General features: G+C 33.2%; 2 protein-coding genes across 8 annotated transcripts in view; both read left to right on the plus strand.

Annotated features, from left to right (window-relative positions):
• The window catches only part of Treh-2 (trehalase-2), a 47,866-nt gene extending 34,286 nt beyond the window's left edge, over window positions 1–13,580 (plus strand). For 4 of the 7 annotated variants that reach the window (XM_013313303.1, XM_013313302.1, XM_013313305.1 and 1 more), the window contains exons 12-15: window positions 167–382; window positions 793–901; window positions 2,884–3,016; window positions 11,668–13,580. In XM_013313303.1, coding sequence (XP_013168757.1) covers window positions 167–382; window positions 793–901; window positions 2,884–3,016; window positions 11,668–11,797 — 588 coding nt within the window. In that variant the 3' untranslated portion in view covers window positions 11,798–13,580. Of the gene's footprint in view, window positions 1–166; window positions 383–792; window positions 902–1,422; window positions 1,432–2,883; window positions 3,022–3,593; window positions 4,032–11,667 lie in introns of those variants that run through there. The other 3 variants (XM_013313306.1, XM_013313307.1, XM_013313308.1) reach the window with 3 other exon arrangements.
• Window positions 13,581–16,961: 3,381 nt separating this feature from the next.
• LOC106118490 (cathepsin L1) overlaps window positions 16,962–17,849 on the plus strand; it is a 9,648-nt gene continuing 8,760 nt past the window's right edge. Inside the window, exon 1 of the mRNA XM_013313150.1 lies at window positions 16,962–16,979. Within this exon, the coding sequence (XP_013168604.1) occupies window positions 16,962–16,979 (18 nt within the window). The remainder of the gene's footprint in view (window positions 16,980–17,849) is intronic.

Here is a 17,849-nt window from a genome sequence, read left to right on the forward strand (position 1 = left end):
AATAGAGGCATGAACGACTGATTGGATAGAAAGAGATGGAGTTATGAGAGAGAAAGGGAGACATATAGACAGAGGTAGTCTCGGAAACCCACGGTCAATCAACAAGAACATAATTTATATTGCCTTGTATAGAAATTAACCTTTTTTACATATTTTGTTCGTCCAGGTGGACATCTACGAGGGCGGTATCCCCACGACATTTGAGCACTCAGGCGAGCAGTGGGACTACCCGAACGCGTGGCCTCCCCTCCAGTACATTGTGGTGACAGGACTCGCCAACACCAAGCTGCCTGAAGCCACGCGCCTCGCATACGAGATGGCCACCAAGTGGGTCAGATCCAACTTCGAGGTCTGGAAGCAGAAGACTGCTATGCTGGAAAAGGTTGGTTCTGATTACTCTCGCAAATCCATAAAAAAAACTATTTTTATCAATATTACCTCTTACTAATATTATAAATGCCAATGTCTTGATGGATGGATGGATAGATGTTTGTTAGAAATTTAGCATAGATGTAGAACATAGTCCAGAAGAACACATACGCTACTAATTAAGTTTTTAAAATACGCGGACAGAGCCGCATGCGATAGCTAGCTTGACAACAAAAACAAAATTATCATTTTAATTTTCATAGTCTAAGAGCTATTGTCCAATCCCCACTAACTACTTTCAAAAGCGAGAAACTCGAATAAGTGTAAAACCTCTATAAGCGAGAAAAGTCTCGCCCATCCAGTCATTTTAAGTCGAATGTTAAATACTTAGTTGGTTTTTTTAATAAAATGTATAATTTTCAGTACGACGCGACAATATTTGGAGGGTACGGTGGCGGCGGAGAGTATGTGTTGCAGACCGGCTTTGGCTGGACCAATGGTGTTGTGATGGCGCTGCTCAATAGATACGGAGGTGAGCGATATTCAGCTTTATATATATAGTATTAAGGTCGCATATCATTTGGTTAATTTCATCAACATTTATAACAGATTTCTTATACCCCATATCGTAGGAAATGTCATAATTTTTTTTATTTGGGGAAAAATATTGCTTACCTATATTAAATATCAGTGTAACTGCAAAATATATTATTTTATAAAGCAATATTTTAACAGTTAAAACTGTGCTAAAAACTAACTTAAAATCATCATTGTTTTTAATTACTAGTTGGGTTTCTGAGACATGAAAATCTCTGTATAAAACATATCGTTATTCCTGTTATTATCTTTGACAAAAGGTTTATTTGGATATTTTGGTGTCAGAAACCCATGATAAGTAAAATTCGAAGCTATTTCCATCAGAGTAAATTATTTTTCTATTTCTAATTTGTAGTGATAAAAATTTAAAACATTTGTCTATAAAAACTTTAGCTGCAGCTTCAAAAATATTAATTTAAAATTTTTCTTTGTTCATTCATTCGTTCATCACTGCAGTCGGAGAGGGTACGTTCATTTCAGTTCACTTTGTCATGTAGCAACACTAATTGTGGGTTTCTGACACCAAAAATCATGTTTAAAACTTGTTTTGTCAAAGATAATTACCGGGATGATGATATTTTAAATAGATTTTGGTGTCAGAAAACAATGGTAATAGTAGATACTGTGGACTTTCACTGATGAAACTTATAAACAATATATTGCCATCTCTGTCTGTTTCATACAGAATGAAAGGGATGACACTATTGTACAGGTTTGGCGTCAGTGAAAGCCCTAGGAATACATGTTTAGATTATTATAATATAATATTATTTATTATTGTCACGAGCGCTTTTTTTAATTGGACGTTTTAGGAGAATTTCTTTATTAGGCGTCAATATAAATGAATACAGCCAAAGCAATTTAGTTCTACTGTTAATGACATAAAATTCAAATCTGAAAAACACTTAATTTTTTTTAGCTCTTTTATTTAATTTGTGTCTTTCGTAGTAGAGAATAGTAGCTTCTTCTGCTTTATACAAGCTGTTGTAAAAATTATTACATTTTATGTTTCTTGACAAACTGTTTTCTATTACATATATTTATTGCTTTTAAATAAGTGCTGATTATGATTTACGAATAATTATTTTTATTTTACAAACTGTCCATAAATTAATTGACTCTCGACCTGTATAAGCGAGAATCTAAAAGACGGAGATACTTTTCTCTCTAACCCGAGTTTCTCGCTTATGGAGTTTGTCGGGACCTGACTCTCGCTTATAAAGGTTTCTCGCACATCAAGGTTCAACTGTATTTTTACAGAAATTGTATTTATTAAAATAAGCCACAATAAATATGATATTTAAATTAAAATTATAAAAAAAATACTGTGGATTTTAACTGCAGTGTTTTGTCTTCCATATTGTCATCTCTTTCTTTCTCTTTGAAAAAAACAGAGACAAATATCACGTTAACATTGTGGCTATTCTAAAACTTAATATCTATGTATTTATCTTTCCTATCTAGCTGCATGTAAACATCTATTTGGCTATACACTAATTTATGGGTCCTGCTTCTATAATCTATGGTCACGGTGATAAAGGGATTTATATTGCATGAGGGGGCAATGGTTACTTTTAAGTTTAGTTTAAAATTAAGTAATAAAGTTAATTTCTTAATATTTTTACAAATACTGGACGTTCTTTGAAGTTTGTATTTGAATTATTCTTAAGTATTATTGGTTTATTATTGTTAAACATAACTAAAATTGTACTTTAAATTACAAAAAACTTAGCAAACTATTAATCAAGTTTTAAAAATGGCCGAAATCTGACAATAAATTATGGCCAGTAACAAAACAGCTGGCAACAAATAAACATTGACCGGTTACAAAATAAAAAAAAAATATATCTGGAAGCCCATTGGTTAGTGTATAGTCGGCGTGTCGTGCTGTTGCACTGACGCCTGACTATTTGACAGAGCGGTTGTCATCAGCGGAGGCGTTCGGCTCTGATGCGGTGGATGGCGCGGTGCATGGCGCGGCCGTTGGTGCCAGCGGGGTTGCCACTGCCGTGCTCGTTGTCATGGCCTCTGTCGCTGCAGGAGCGTTAGGGTGAGGTGAGTAAATAAAGTCAATTACCATAATTATCTTACCTTCTTCTATAAAATTATAGACCTCTTATCATTTGTAATCTTTTCGTGTAACGAACGGGTAGGTGAAGCTGACTAGGCGAAGTATGAGACGTATTGGTAGGGCACATCGATAATCTATTCGGTTGCTTGCCACCTTATAATATAAAAAAAAATTGTGTTTATAATCTAAAGATTTTTAAGTCACTGGGTAGATTGTGATGTTTGGGAAGTCATGCTTAGTACTCCAGAAAAGGTGTCTGCCCTTTTTCTTTTTTTTTAGATTCTTCTATAATACATCTATCTAGAGATACTTGCTTTTTATATCATTTATCTCTCTGATCCTCTAAGGGCGCAGTTTCATTGGTTAGCACCCGTATGCGTGGTGCGAGAGAAATCAAGTTCTCACAAGCTATAGGCATGCGAGAACAACGACCGACTGACTGAATGACTGACTTATTGTCCAATGTAATTGCGCCTTAATGTTAGAACAAGTAAATGACATTTAATCATGTTGTTTTCTTCATTATTAATTTTGTTTATTTTATGTTTTGTTGCAGATATTTTTTGGTGTTATCTAGCAGAGTTATGAGGCACATTAAAAGTAAGATCATTCCATTTTACTTTAGTTTTATAGAATTTTTAAAATGTTTATTTTATTCACAATTAAATTTAACATATGTTAGAACACTTTCACACTAACGTATATTTATTTTGTAGTGGGTTTCCATACCAAAATACACATACATAAACTCAGGAAGAAATAAAAATTGAGGCACTTTTTATCACATTTGTCTCGGCTATGGGAACTCATTTAAATAAACTTTTAGACAATTAATTTGTACATTATGTATTGTAAATACAACTACAATTACAACTTAAATGCTTCACAAACTTCTATCCATATCCATACTAAATGTATATCCATATATGGATATCCATAGAAGAATCACTAGGATAGAAATCCGTTATCCTTTACAAAGCACATTTGTAAAAATGCTTTCATTTTTATTAACTGCTTTAAAATTAGTTGCAACATAATTTATATTATTAAATAAAAAAATCAACAAAAATCGACAGTGTGACAGTGCTCTAATATTGTAAAAAAGTTTTTTCTTTTCAGCCTTTAAGATGTATATAGAAATATTGTGAATTAGTACAATGTATTATTTTGTTTATCTCCTTTATTTCATATGTAAATTACTATAATTTCTTATTTAATCTATAATATTTAAGAATAAGTACATTCGAAACTGGATAAGCGAGAAACAAAGGGATCGTGTTTGTTTCTCGCTTACAGAGTCTGACGCGAGTTTCTCGCTTGTGAAGGTCATGCGTCGACTTGAGTCTCGCTTATAGAGGTTTCTCGCTTATCAAGATTTGATTGTATTTCTTTATGTTTTCTTCATTGCACTAAATTAATCTATTATACATTCCTTTCCTATTTTACTATAATAATGTAAATTATTTAGAGTTTTTATTATATTTAGGTGTTTTTAGTGATTCATAGTTTATTAAAAATAAATAATATTTACTTAAATGTTTTAATCTTCGTTATAAAATAATGAATTGTTATTTTTAATTTACAACTTTATATTTTAGCTATAACAACTAGGCAAGAGATTGATAACTTATCGTAACAACGTGGCATTTTATAAAATGTTTAATGAGGTCATATAATACGTACTTCTCAATTTTTCTTGCCAGTCTAACACACAAATTTGTGTAACTAAAATGTGTCGTGCCATTGGTCCCTTGCTCTAAACTACCAAAAAAAGACGCATTTAAAGTTCTGTATTTGAGAACGATTTCTTAACAAAAAAACCTTTATTCAATGAAACTAGAACTATCTTCTGGAAATTTATAACGTGACAATCATCGTAAATTACAAGCCCTAGTGTCCATGACTCTTCCTTGTCTAGATATTTCCGGTTGTAGCCGGATAAATCAGTCAGGCAGCTATTTTATGCTACATTGCTATATCCCGTAGCTAGGTTTGCCATATCGTCAAACCTAATAGACGGACAGACCGGCCAGTTTGGCCGGACATTTGGGTAGAAAGGTTACCCTACATGCGACCGTTAGTCGACTCTTGTAGAATGCGTTCGGCCACTAACGTTTGCGAAATATGTAACAAACCTAACAAGCGCCGGACAACCCGGACACTATTTGTTTTGTCCGGCTTTATCCGGACATCTAACGCTATCCGTAACTATTTGTATGATTTACTAGTATTGACCTTCATTTCCGGTAAATTATTGAATTATTTTAACTCTATGATACCATTCAATAAAATAAATAAATAGGAAATTAGTCTTTGAGTAATGTGAGTTGCATTTAAACTCTTTAGAATCCTTTTGGAATTCTGAAGTCCTATTAATATTAATAAATGCGAAAGTTTCGATGGATGGATGATTGTTAGAAGGTATCTCTGGAACGGCTTAACGGATCTAGATGAAATTTGGCACCGATTTAGAACATAGTCTGGAAGAAAACATAGGCTATTTACTTTGTTTTTAATTCCGCGCTGCCAGAGTAACCAAATTAAAATAGCACCAACCGTATTTATTTCAGACAGGCTACGTGTTTCCAAACGCAAAGAACTTTGTTCAAATACATTTTGTTATCTCATGTTACGATCAACTCATCACTGCATTGTGAAAATTGCCTACAATTGTACCTGCAGTCTGACGTCAGATCGCATGTGCAACGTGTAGTATAATAGGTTTCCTGTGATAAATCTAGCTTAGCGCTCCGAGTTAGCGTTAAGGTTGAGGTGAATGTCGCGTTGTCCCGTCGCGCCATTTCTACTGTCAAGGTCGCCATATTGCTTTAACGTCAAATTGTTTCCCGCCATTTTGTACATCAAAGATCAAAGAATGACATAAATAAAATACTTCCATTTTTTATTAATGTTTATTTAATTTTTTTACTTCAATATTATTTACAAAATAAAGTCAATTGAATTATATTAAATTATAAATTTATGGCTTTTTACAATCACTTAGTAATGAAGGTTAAGAGTATTTAAAACAATTTACTCGCAATAAAAAGTATAACTACAAAGATATAGATATTTAATTACTTTATTTTTATTAAGAAGTTTTATGAACTCTTAAGCTACCTACACACCTTTATTTTTAACTAAACAGTCGGACTGTACACTTGAAACTTACTTATTTAGGAGAAACTGGGAACTGTTTATTTGAAGGTTACAATGTAGCTATACTACACACGTACGTTTTAAGGCTACGTGTGTGGCTGGGTTTAGTTATGTTTTAAACAAAATTTAATTCGGAGTATTATAACCACCTCTTGATTTGATCTCTGTTTGATTTAAAGAGAAAAAAGGGCTTACAACTTAGGCCCTTCGTACACAAGGCAACGTATATCGTCTACGCGAGTCCACTGTATTTGCTCCGCCATCTTGAAAATTGCAGCGTCTTTTGTACCTACAATATTGAAAAACAAATGGCAAGCGACTGTCTTTGGCGATAAGAGCTAGAAAATCGGTACGCGCTTTGTACGAACCTTTATCAAATTGCGTAAGTCTGCGACTAAAATCGCCGGGTTTCGAAGTTTTACGTTGCCTTGTGTACCTAGGGCTTTATTGTCAGTATGTCATTTCAAAGCAGATTTCATTATCGTCTATACTAATGTTTTCATTGTCCAATTTCCCAATGGGTACAATCAAGGTGCCTTGTCAAATGCATTGTATAATTATAGACCAGGACAAGGCCGTTAGGACATTCATGTATTGTCTAGTCATTGTACTGAACGTAGTCTATTTGTGACCCAAAATATAAGCGATAAGCGATTTTAAGGTACGCGTCTATTCGCCCGTGCGGGATGCACCACACGGCTAGCAATTGATTGCTGTTTAGTAAATGCCGTCTTTCGATGCGGGCGGCGCTGATAATGGACGCAACACGTAAATACAAAGCAAACAAAAATTCGTTGCGTGCCGTGCGTGCGGTGCGTTCGGCGTGGGTCAATGGACGCGTTTATAAGCTATGTTTATAAAACCCGATTAGAAAATATCGCTCGATTAATTAAAAACATTGTAAGTAATATTATGGTGTTAAAATGAACTGTTTTGTTTTTTTTATTGGATCTAAATATTGTCATGTCAAAAACGAATACTAGACCAAAGTTCTCAAGCAGTCTTTTTCTCTCTTTCTTCTCTCTATTTTTCTTATCATTTTCTCAGCCCTCTTAACTATTTAATCTCCGCAACCTAAAGCCAATTATCATAAAAATTAAAAGATTAGAAAAAGTCTAAATTCTCTATTTCCTATGACTTGGACCAAGCCATATCTAAACGTACAATCACATTCCTTACACCATACAAATCTATAGCGTAATTATACATAAATAGAGTCTAAAATAGCTTGTAAACTATTGGCAATTCACCTGCAACCTTGTCACATCGCTGGATAACGATTTTATCTATTTGTTTGTTCAGTTTCATACAAATATAGCCTTTTGTGTAAATTTATATTACGTCCTTGTTGTACTGAATAACACCGTATCTTTTAATCTGTACAAAAGAATGTTGAAATATGAATTTGATTTTAACAAACATATCAAATGTTTGTGATCACAGAATCATTTGTTTCGTTGTTCACTTGTCTTGAATCTTTGTTGAAATTAAACTGCATTTATACTAGCTGTCGCCCGCAACTCCGTCCGCGCGGTATAAAAAACAATTGAAAAAGTAGCTTATGTGTTCTATAAGATTATGTTCTACGATTATTAAAATTCTTTAATACATATTTTTTGAGTAACTTAAACCGTTGCAGCGTACGTAACGATAGTCCTCAAATGTGAAAAATTTTCCTCTTTTTTGCAACATTTCTCACTAATGCTTCGCTCCTATTGGTCGCAGCGTAATGTTATACATCCTTAAGCCTTCCTCTATAAATGGACTATCCAACAAAAAAATAATTTTTCAAATCGGACCAGTAATTCCTGAGTATAGATGAGAGATGAGTATAGATATAAAATTCTCGTGTCATTATGTTAGTTACCATACTCCTCCGAAATGTTTTGATAGATTTTTTCAGTAGATCTGAGAATCAACTACTATCTATTTTTCATACGATGTCAAAAAACATAGATTCTACTGTAGATTAGGGATTGGTTACTTTTCTTCTTCAGTTCTCCCTATTGTCGACCGTTTAATGTACCCGTCGCTGAAGTTGGCACATGGAACAAAAGAACACTCTTGTATTCTACGTGCCAACTTATATACCTGGTTTTATTTTTATCCTCATTACTCGGTTTATGGTCAGAAATAAATATTTCTGTGAAATCATTTTCCGTGTATTCATTAATAAAATCACTAAACGTTAAATCCCAGGTATTTCCGCTTATATTTTATTAATTTCCTACATTACAATGAATATTCACAAAGTTTTGTACCTATTGTTTTTTCTGTTATTTGTTTTATAGCTATTACTAGTAAAAATAAATAATTCTTTTTCAATATTAATCATCATCATCAGCTCACTATACGTCCTCACCGAGGGTCTCGGAGCCCACCCTAATTTAAGGGTGATTAGGCCATAGTCAACCACGCTGGCCAAGTGCGGGTTGGTTGACTTCACACATATCTTTCAATTTCTTCTCAGATATGTGCAGGTTGCATCACGATGTGGAAAACATGTGATGTGAAGGAAATTCACCGTAAGAACGTCGGATAAATGTACATATGTAAATCGGAAATCGAAAAACACATTGGTACATGGCGGGATTCGAACCCAGGACCCGCAGATTGCAAGTCAAGTGCATGACCACTGAGCCACCGACGCTCAATATTAATAAAATATTAGAAATTACTAAAAATTTTAAATAATGGTATGAAAAAGTTTAGATTTCCAAGTGTTTCCGATTATAATTTTCGATAGAAACATCCAGTATACGTTAAATAACCGTAGGTTTCAGAGACCATAATTTCTATAGCACATCGTCATCCCTGTTGTATTGGTCAAAACAGAGATAAAAATGTTTTTAATACGGAGATTTTGGCTTTAGAAACCCGCAGTAAATATTTGGATGATGTCATATTTTATCTAGTACTAATAAATCTTAGTTTACTTTAATAATTTTCAATAAACGCGCCATTTATTATCATATATATTTGTTGACTGAAATAATAAATAAAATTACGAATACACAAAAACTTGTTGATCCTACAAAGTGGGGACAGTTCAGGGATGCAATAGCAATATAGAGGGTGTCTCTAAATATCGATCAAAAGTGGTAAGCCTAACTTAGCCTAAATAGGTGTCAATTTTTTTTAAGATTTTCTTTCTATTAAGTTCAGATGTTGAATTTCTCGGTTCCCATAAAGCTTTACAATTTAGTTACGTCCTGTATATGATCTCAATTTATGTATTTGAAAATAAAACACAAAACGGGTACTGTATTTATTTAACGATAAAATAACTGCTTACTTGAATTACTTGCTTACATCCTCGGGCAAATCTGTAAAAATATAATTTTTATATTAAACTATTAGTTGCAGACGACTTTCTCCGCGCCACATTACAAAAATCTAGTAATTAATAAAGCCTTTATCGCGATAGTGTAGCTTCCCAACTGTGAAAGTATTTTTCAAATCGGTTCATTAGTTTCGGAGTCTATTCAATACAAACGAACAATCAAATCTTTCCTCTTTTATAATATTAGGTATATATGTAATAAATATTTATTTCATATATATATCAAAATGTTCGGAAATTCCAATAATTTTCATTTCTGATAATAAGCAAATTACTATTTACTATGTATAAGGTTTTTATTTAATTCCTGCGACGAAAACATTTTTTAAAATTAATAATTAAGTACTTATAGTATGTGAAAATAAAAAAATAATTATAAATAGAAGTACTGAATTGAAAAAAAATCTAGTCATTTAGTCGCTTTTAAGTTATATTTTGCAAAAAAATAAACGTAATACAAAAAATGTACACCTGTATATCTAAACAAAACAATAGCATTAAGTTAATGACTGGCTATTAATATAAATTATTTAATAACTCATAAAAGGCTGAATTTTTAAAAAAATTTGCCAATACATTTAAAACATTTTAGAAAAAACCTTTCGATCAAAAAAAAACCGAGCACCAAGGGCGGAATTACGCGATAACACACAAAAAAAGAACAGACGAATTGATAACAACCTCCTTTTTGAAGTAGTCTAATAAATTTACCTTGTGTTTGTTAGTTTCAGCTCGAAATAGGTTTGCTTAATTCCTTCCAGCTTTATTCCATTTTACAGTAAAACCTTAACAGGGTAGAGAACCGTTCACTTTGACGGTCAGAATATAACTGAATAGAATCTACAGATTCGAATGCGCACGCGCATTGTGCGAAACCAATTATTCCATCTCTGATATACGGGATGTTACATTTTGTAGTGACATTTTAAAATATATTATCGTAATTTTTAAACGAGTTGTAAATTCTAATTGCTTATTTGAGCTATATTGATTACAAATAATTAAAATTTTTAGTACCGAAAAATAGTTTGCGATTTTGTAAAATTTTATCATAAGTCCATTTTCGTGTGTCTGAATTTGAACGAACTGTAAAATACTGTTTCTTATCACAGTTATGTAATATTGCACTGTTTCCATTAATTTCCGTCAACTGTCATTCATAAAGTGCGACAGTAATACGCCCACGACTCTCTTAATGTCCTTATATGGTTTTGACGTTATATTAGACGCTGACAGCCTGACTCTTCCTATTTAGCTACATAGACTAAGTGTAGACTTACACAGTTTGAAACAGACTGTATACGATTTCTATTCACTGATATTTTTTAACTAACAGAGATAACTTCCTTCATTAGTAACAACTCACGTTTAATAAAAAAAAAACTTCACATCACATTCTATATCAACAGTTTATTTCCATTTTAAATTAAAAAAAAAAATCATAACCTATCATTCCAGCCAGCAATAAAAATCGTTTAAAACACTAAAGAGGTTTTACTGTCATCGTATGTTAGATAAAAGGCATCTGTGCATAAACAAAGTCTTTATACACTGGCAAACATATGATTATGTAAGGACATTAAGACTTAACGATGCAACACAAAGACCTCTATTATGTACTATATATTATGTATTGCAGTGTATACTAACTTTATTCATAGTTAAGATAAATCTGATAACAACATAGATGTTAGTTAAAGATTATTTAGATCCAAATTCCATTGACCTAATAGACGCGTTGTTGCCTTGTATATTTCCACTGGCACCGCATCCCGCGGTTAACGGCTAAGTGGAATTAGGTACTAATGTAAACTTGTGCGTCGTAAGTATGTGTAGTAACATTCGAATCGTATTCCGTTACGGAATTTCATGGCTATTATAATTTAAATAAATAATTTCTTGTTATCTCTTGTCCTTAAAATGATACGGGCATTATCAATACTCTATGTCCTAGTATTCATTTGCGCTAATTGAGAGTTAAACTATCGTTTTAAAATTTAAACATGGATTTCTAAGACCTAAATCTCTTTAGTCGCGGGCGATAGCTAGTATACACATATTTACGAGAGTGATGTAACTTTTATCATGGTATCGTTTGATTTTTTAATCATATTTTTTTTCTTTACAGACTCATGGTATACTGGAAGAGGAAGGACTATATTACTCTGACTGGAGGGGAAGATCTCAAGTTGTTATCAAGAAGACCGTACACTGAACTAAGAAGTATGAACGGATCATCTAACCAGAGGCAACGGTGAATTAGAAAATACCCCTACCACGGTAACTCGAATGTATTAGTATAAGAAAAAATACTGCAGTGACATTTGTACTTTAGTGTCTATTTTTGTCAAAGATAATAAAAGCTTCATAGCTTTCGTTATCTTGACAAAGACATATGAAGATAGTGAAAGCTATGAAGCTTTCATTATCTTGATAAACATGAAAGCCAAGAGTCACGGCAGTTGAATAACGGTTAGTTATGAAAGAATTGGTCGATGGTATTACTAGATTTAAAATATGACGTATAAAAGATAGTTTTTTTTTTTTAATTTGCAATTGAAACTCGAGCAATCAAACGAAAACTTCTCTTAGGTAACTATTTTTGTCGGATGTATTGTTAGTCATTTTATAAATTACGATTCAATGTCGAAGTAACCATTCTTGATATCTTTTGGTAGTGTTTATTAAAAACAACTATATTAAGCAAACGTGAGAACTTATAGGAAAAAATTATATTAAAATAAAGCAATCAAATTGCTGAGTATTTAACGTTCGAGTTTAGTTAATTTTCGATCGAGAAATAAATGGTAGGGGTCTAATGTCAAAACTCTTATATAATACGTTTCTTGCTTAAAATGTGTATAATATCAGTTCTTTAAAGCGCTGTGAAGATTAATCTGTATTTTTGTTTTGTATATAATAGTAATAAGTAAATATATTTTCTCGTATCATGTGATTTAGTTATCATGGGCGTTGAAATGGTGCAAATATTCAAAACATCCTCCTTTCATCTGAAGTTAGCTAGGAAAGAGTGAAATAGCTATATAAGTGAACATAAGTGCGACAGAGACAAAACATTTCTTACGTATTCTATCGAATGAACACTTTTTTGATTTAATTAAATTTTTATTAAATCTTACAAATAATTAATTTTGAGAATGGCTGTGATTTGACTTTGTATTCAGATTATTCTTCTCAAAGTATATAAAATATTTTAGCATCTTACAACAGCCTGTATTTTGACTTCATATATACATTTTTTGGGTAAAATTAATTTAGCTAATTTATAAATTAAATATTAGTAATATAAATGTATTGATATTTGGTCAAAACGTTTTAGTGTAGCTCAATTTACTTTCGCGATTAGAAGCAATATTTGTATACTGTTGTATTTATTGCCAAAACTTGTAACATATAGCCATCTCTTTCCATCTTGTTGAAAAAAATGGAGACAGCTATATTTTTACAAGTCTTTCGGCTATGAAATTTCACAGTAACATGGCGTTGTGAAATCATATTTTTTAATTTTTAAAACCGGATTTTAATTTTGTTAGATTTTATTTCAAATATACAATCGCTTTAAATATTTATATCTATTTTAAACTTATTATTAATTTTGGTCATAAAATAAAAGGATAAATCATTGAAATCTCCTTTGACTATAAAGAAAAGGACTAGGCAAAGAACCTCGTCGTTGTACTAAATAAACTCCGCCACATTTTCAAAGGGTTAGGTAAATAGGACAATCTCGCTTGTTGACATTTATTAACGCATCCTGACTTAAGAATTTATTTTTAAGTTAACTTGTTGCTTGAAGCTTTACAGGTCCTGTATCTTAAAAGTCAAAGGAAATCGATTTCTGAGATTATAAATATTGTGGTTATTATACAATTAATAAAATTTGAGTGTCTGTATGTAACGTCGATAAAATGATTCGTTTATTTAAACATGACGTATCCAAATTGCTTACAATAAAAAAATTCTATCTGTTTGTAAATGTTTTTTCCGGGTAATCTCCGAAACGGCTGGACCTTGATACGTCATCATCAGCTCACTATACGTCCCCACCGAGGGGCTCGGAGCCTCCCCAAGTTAGGTGACTAGGCAATAGTCAACCACGCTGACCCAGTGCGGGTTGACTTCACACATATCTTTGAATTTCTTCTCAGATATGAGCAGCATCACGATGTTTTCCTTCACCGTAAGAACATCAGATAAATGTACATATGTAAATCACAAATCGAAAAACACATTGGTACATGGCGGGATTCGAACCCAGGATCTACAGATTGCAAGTCAAGTGATTGACCACTGAGCCACCGACGCTCTTTCGATACGACTTTAATTAAAATATAGCTGATGAATGCGGGAGTAACATACAAAGTCACGGGCCACAGCTAGTACGTAATAAAACGAAAACACCTTGTAATGTTATTTGGATATATTTTGACTTATTCCCTCATTGTTTTATAAAGGTATGTAATAAAAGACAAGTATTACGACAGTGGAAACTCAAAGTAAACAAAATATAGGCACTTTCAATATTGTTGTGGGTTCAAGGTCACGCGTAGTGTCCTTCCCGCTGCATGTATGTTCTGTGTAGTGACTCATACGAACTTCTGAGCCGACAACATATTTGAATACTTTTATAATTTTAAATTTTCTTATGTATTTTTCCTACAGTTTTATATTAGGTTATAAACTGAGTATTACTAGATTAATTTTGTTATCTTTAGTTTGTAAGTAGTGATTTTTTTTTTTTTTATTATTATTTTAAATGATGTAAATAGTTCGCTTGCATTTATTTTTAAATATGATTTCAGTAACGCCATAATTATTTATGCTATTATATTATTTTGTCAATTTGATGATTTATATGAAATTTGTTTGGTTAAAAATGGCGCTTGGATATTACAATGATAAAAAAAACAAGGAGCACGACTGACTTTTTTCCGTTAAAGTGAAAAGCCAAAGTATGAAAATCTGAGAAAAATCATATTTGAATTCAAGCGTCATTTTAACACGTTATTAAGTAAAATAATTATACAAAAATTGTTTTAAGCCAAGGAATTTGTAAATAGATGAAATTTATAAGTAAATGTATCATCACATTTGATTTTTCTGTTTTTTTTTTACTAATAACATCCCCTTACATTCTCCTAAGGACGTAGCGTAGTGTATGCATAAACGTAGTGTTGTTTGACTCGAGCGTACACACCATAAGTACAGTCAGCGTCATATAGATCGTAACAGACAAGATATGCAAATATATAGGTACACCAAAAGTAATCAATTATATCGGTACAACAAAAGTCCTCAAATTAATAGATACATTCACCCTGCTCAAATACATCGGTACATACACAGCGTCAAATATATGAGTACATGCAAGGTGCCCATAAATATCGTAGCAGCCACAGCGTCATAAGTAACGAAGCAGTCGAGTTGCGCAAAAAGATCGTAACATTTGACAAAATTGAACTCTATCTCCATATACTTGTGATACAATTTGGAATAAACTACTTCTGTTACATTCATTTGACACTTTGTATAAACATTATAGGTTGTCCGGAAAGTTCGTTCCGATTTTCGATATGAAGCTTACAATAGACTGTAGCTGAAGTGGATTCATTTTCGGATTTCCACCACTATCAAACGTCACAAAAATTTCTATATTGTGTATAATTTCATTTCATTGGTTGAGATAAATACTAATTACTAAATTTTTGGCCAAATATAAAAGACGTTTTAGATGTAGAGTCGTACCAATATAATTTAAAAATGTTTCCAAAAATTTACGAGAACAGGGTTTCAATTTTCCTTATAAAGCGGCATGAACTTATTGGGCAACCCAATATTTTTCTTCTCCTGTCATAACGCTTAAATATAAAAGTTTGTCACGCTGAACATGACAGATACGTCATATCAAATTTTGCCTTGTCACAGTATATACTAGTTTGGCTCAGTATCCTAGTATGTTTGCCGCAATATGTGTATTTTAAGAGTGGTAGAACCCGCTTTAACATCTTCGCACGAATCGGCCAGGTTCGTTCGGTGAAATACCACCACCACAAAGTAAACAGGCGTGAAGTGGGAGCAATTCCGCGTTTCGTCTGATGAGTGTGCGTCTCGGAGGCTTAATTTAGTCCTCTTTCCCTTAACACCCTTTTCTTATAAGGAAAGCATGGGAAGTGGAAGTGGATGCATGGAAAGGGAAAATATTTTCTTTCTGCGCATCCTCTCTTCTGTCGATTAAAGGTAGGTAACGCATATGCAATTGCGTATGTCTATGGGCAACGGTCACTTCGCTACTTCAGCGATTTCAGGTGGCCGCTCGCTCGTTTGCCGCCTTATGATATAAAAAAAATGTAAGTTTACCGGTTCGAATCTCAGGCTACTTTTTTTTTCATTTTATCAATCACTTATACAGGGTTATTTTTTCATGACCAGTAAAAATTTGGTAATGTAAAATTTTACTCGACAATTTTTTTTTTTTTTTATAATTTTCGCTGTCGGGTAGAAAGAAATTTAAATAAAGTTAACAAGTATTAGGTCAGACCATCGCGGGGTGAAGTGAGTGGGCGGAGCGTGGATTGTCATTGCGGGTTTTATGAATGGTACGCGCGGAAACTGTACGTACAAGTGTTATCTACATATGTGTGCGCGCCCACGCACACTGGAATGTTTATTGCAATCGACCAAAAATTTGATGTAGTTTGGATATTGACATTCAGGTTTTTTTCCTTGTTTCGTAAATATAATCAGTATGAGTAAAAGGTAACGTGATATTTTTACCGGTAGAAGTTTAATAAACATGAGGAATAAACAAATTACATGCCAATAGCATCGCTTTATCTCCTTCATTTTTGTTTGAAATAGAAAAGTACTTTAACGGTCAAACTCATTAGTCCAAGGCAATATCAAAAAGTACCTAATAACTACGGCGATAGAGTTTAATTACATGTGCTTCGATATTAAAATTAATAAGCTTATATATTAAAAAAAATAGTGGCTTGGGATTTGAACCGCCGACCGTACGTACCAACGGCAGCGAACGGTAAGGCCACGAAACCAAACTTTGGTTTTATCTACCTAATATCTGTCATCCGCGACGAACACTTTTAGTAAATTTTGAAAAATGGTTTGATGCACAGTGTCAAATCAATTTAACAGAAGTAGTTTATTCAAAAGAAATTCAGAATTCAAAATACATTGGCGACGAGGATAAAACCGTGAGTACGGAAATAAACTGTATTTGAAAAAAAAGGAAAGAGAAGATCAGTGTGTAAAAAAAAATAACATTTCAGTAATTGATGGACGAAAGTATTGTTTAAATTATTATGTCTTACTTTACAAAAAAAAATTAAAATAGAAGGTAATGGATTGCTAAAAATAGCAAGTCTTCTCTGTTTACATATACACATGTCTAAGGGTCTAAAGGTCTAAAGGTCTAAGGGTCTAAGGATCTAAGGGTCTAAGGATCTAAGGGTCTAAAGGTGTAAGGGTCTAAAGGTATAAGGGTTTAAGAGTCTAAGAGTCTAAAGGTCTAAGGGTCTAAAGGTATAAGGGTCTAAAGGTATAAGGGTCTAAAGGCATAAGGGTCTAACGGTCTAAGAGTCTAACGGTCTAAAGGTATAAGGGTCTAACGGTCTAAGAGTCTAACGGTCTAAGAGTCTAACGGTCTAAGGGTCTAACGGTCTAAGAGTCTAACGGTCTAAGAGTCTAAGAGTCTAACGGTCGAAGAGTCGAAGAGACGAAGAGTCGAAGAGACGAAGAGTCTAAGAGTCGAAGAGTCTAACGGTCTAAGAATCTAACGGTCTCAGAGTCTAACGGTCTAAGAGTCTAACGGTCTAAGAGTCTAAGAGTCTAACGGTCTAAGAGTCTAACGGTCTAAGAGTCTAACGGTCTAAGAGTCTAACAGTCTAAGAGTCTAAGAATCTAACGGTCTAAGAGTCTAACGGTCTAAGAGTCTAAGAGTCTAACGGTCTAAGAGTCTAACGGTCTAAGAGTCTAAGAGTCGAAGAGACGAAGAGTCGAAGAGTCTAAGAGTCGAAGAGACGAAGAGTCGAAGAGTCTAACGGTCTAAGAGTCTAACGGTCTAAGAGTCTAACGGTCCAAGAGTCTAACGGTCCAAGAGTCTAACGGTCCAAGAGTCTAACGGTCCAAGAGTCTAACGGTCTAAGAGTCTAAGAGTCTAACGGTCTAAGAGTCTAACGGTCTAAAAGTCTAACGGTCCAAGAGTCTAAGAGTCTAACGGTCTAAGAGTCTAACGGTCTAAGAGTCTAACGGTCTAAGAGTCTAACGGTCTAA

Source organism: Papilio xuthus, unplaced genomic scaffold, assembly GCF_000836235.2.
Source record: "Papilio xuthus unplaced genomic scaffold, Pxut_1.1 DF827570.1, whole genome shotgun sequence".
NCBI lineage: Eukaryota > Metazoa > Arthropoda > Insecta > Lepidoptera > Papilionidae > Papilio > Papilio xuthus.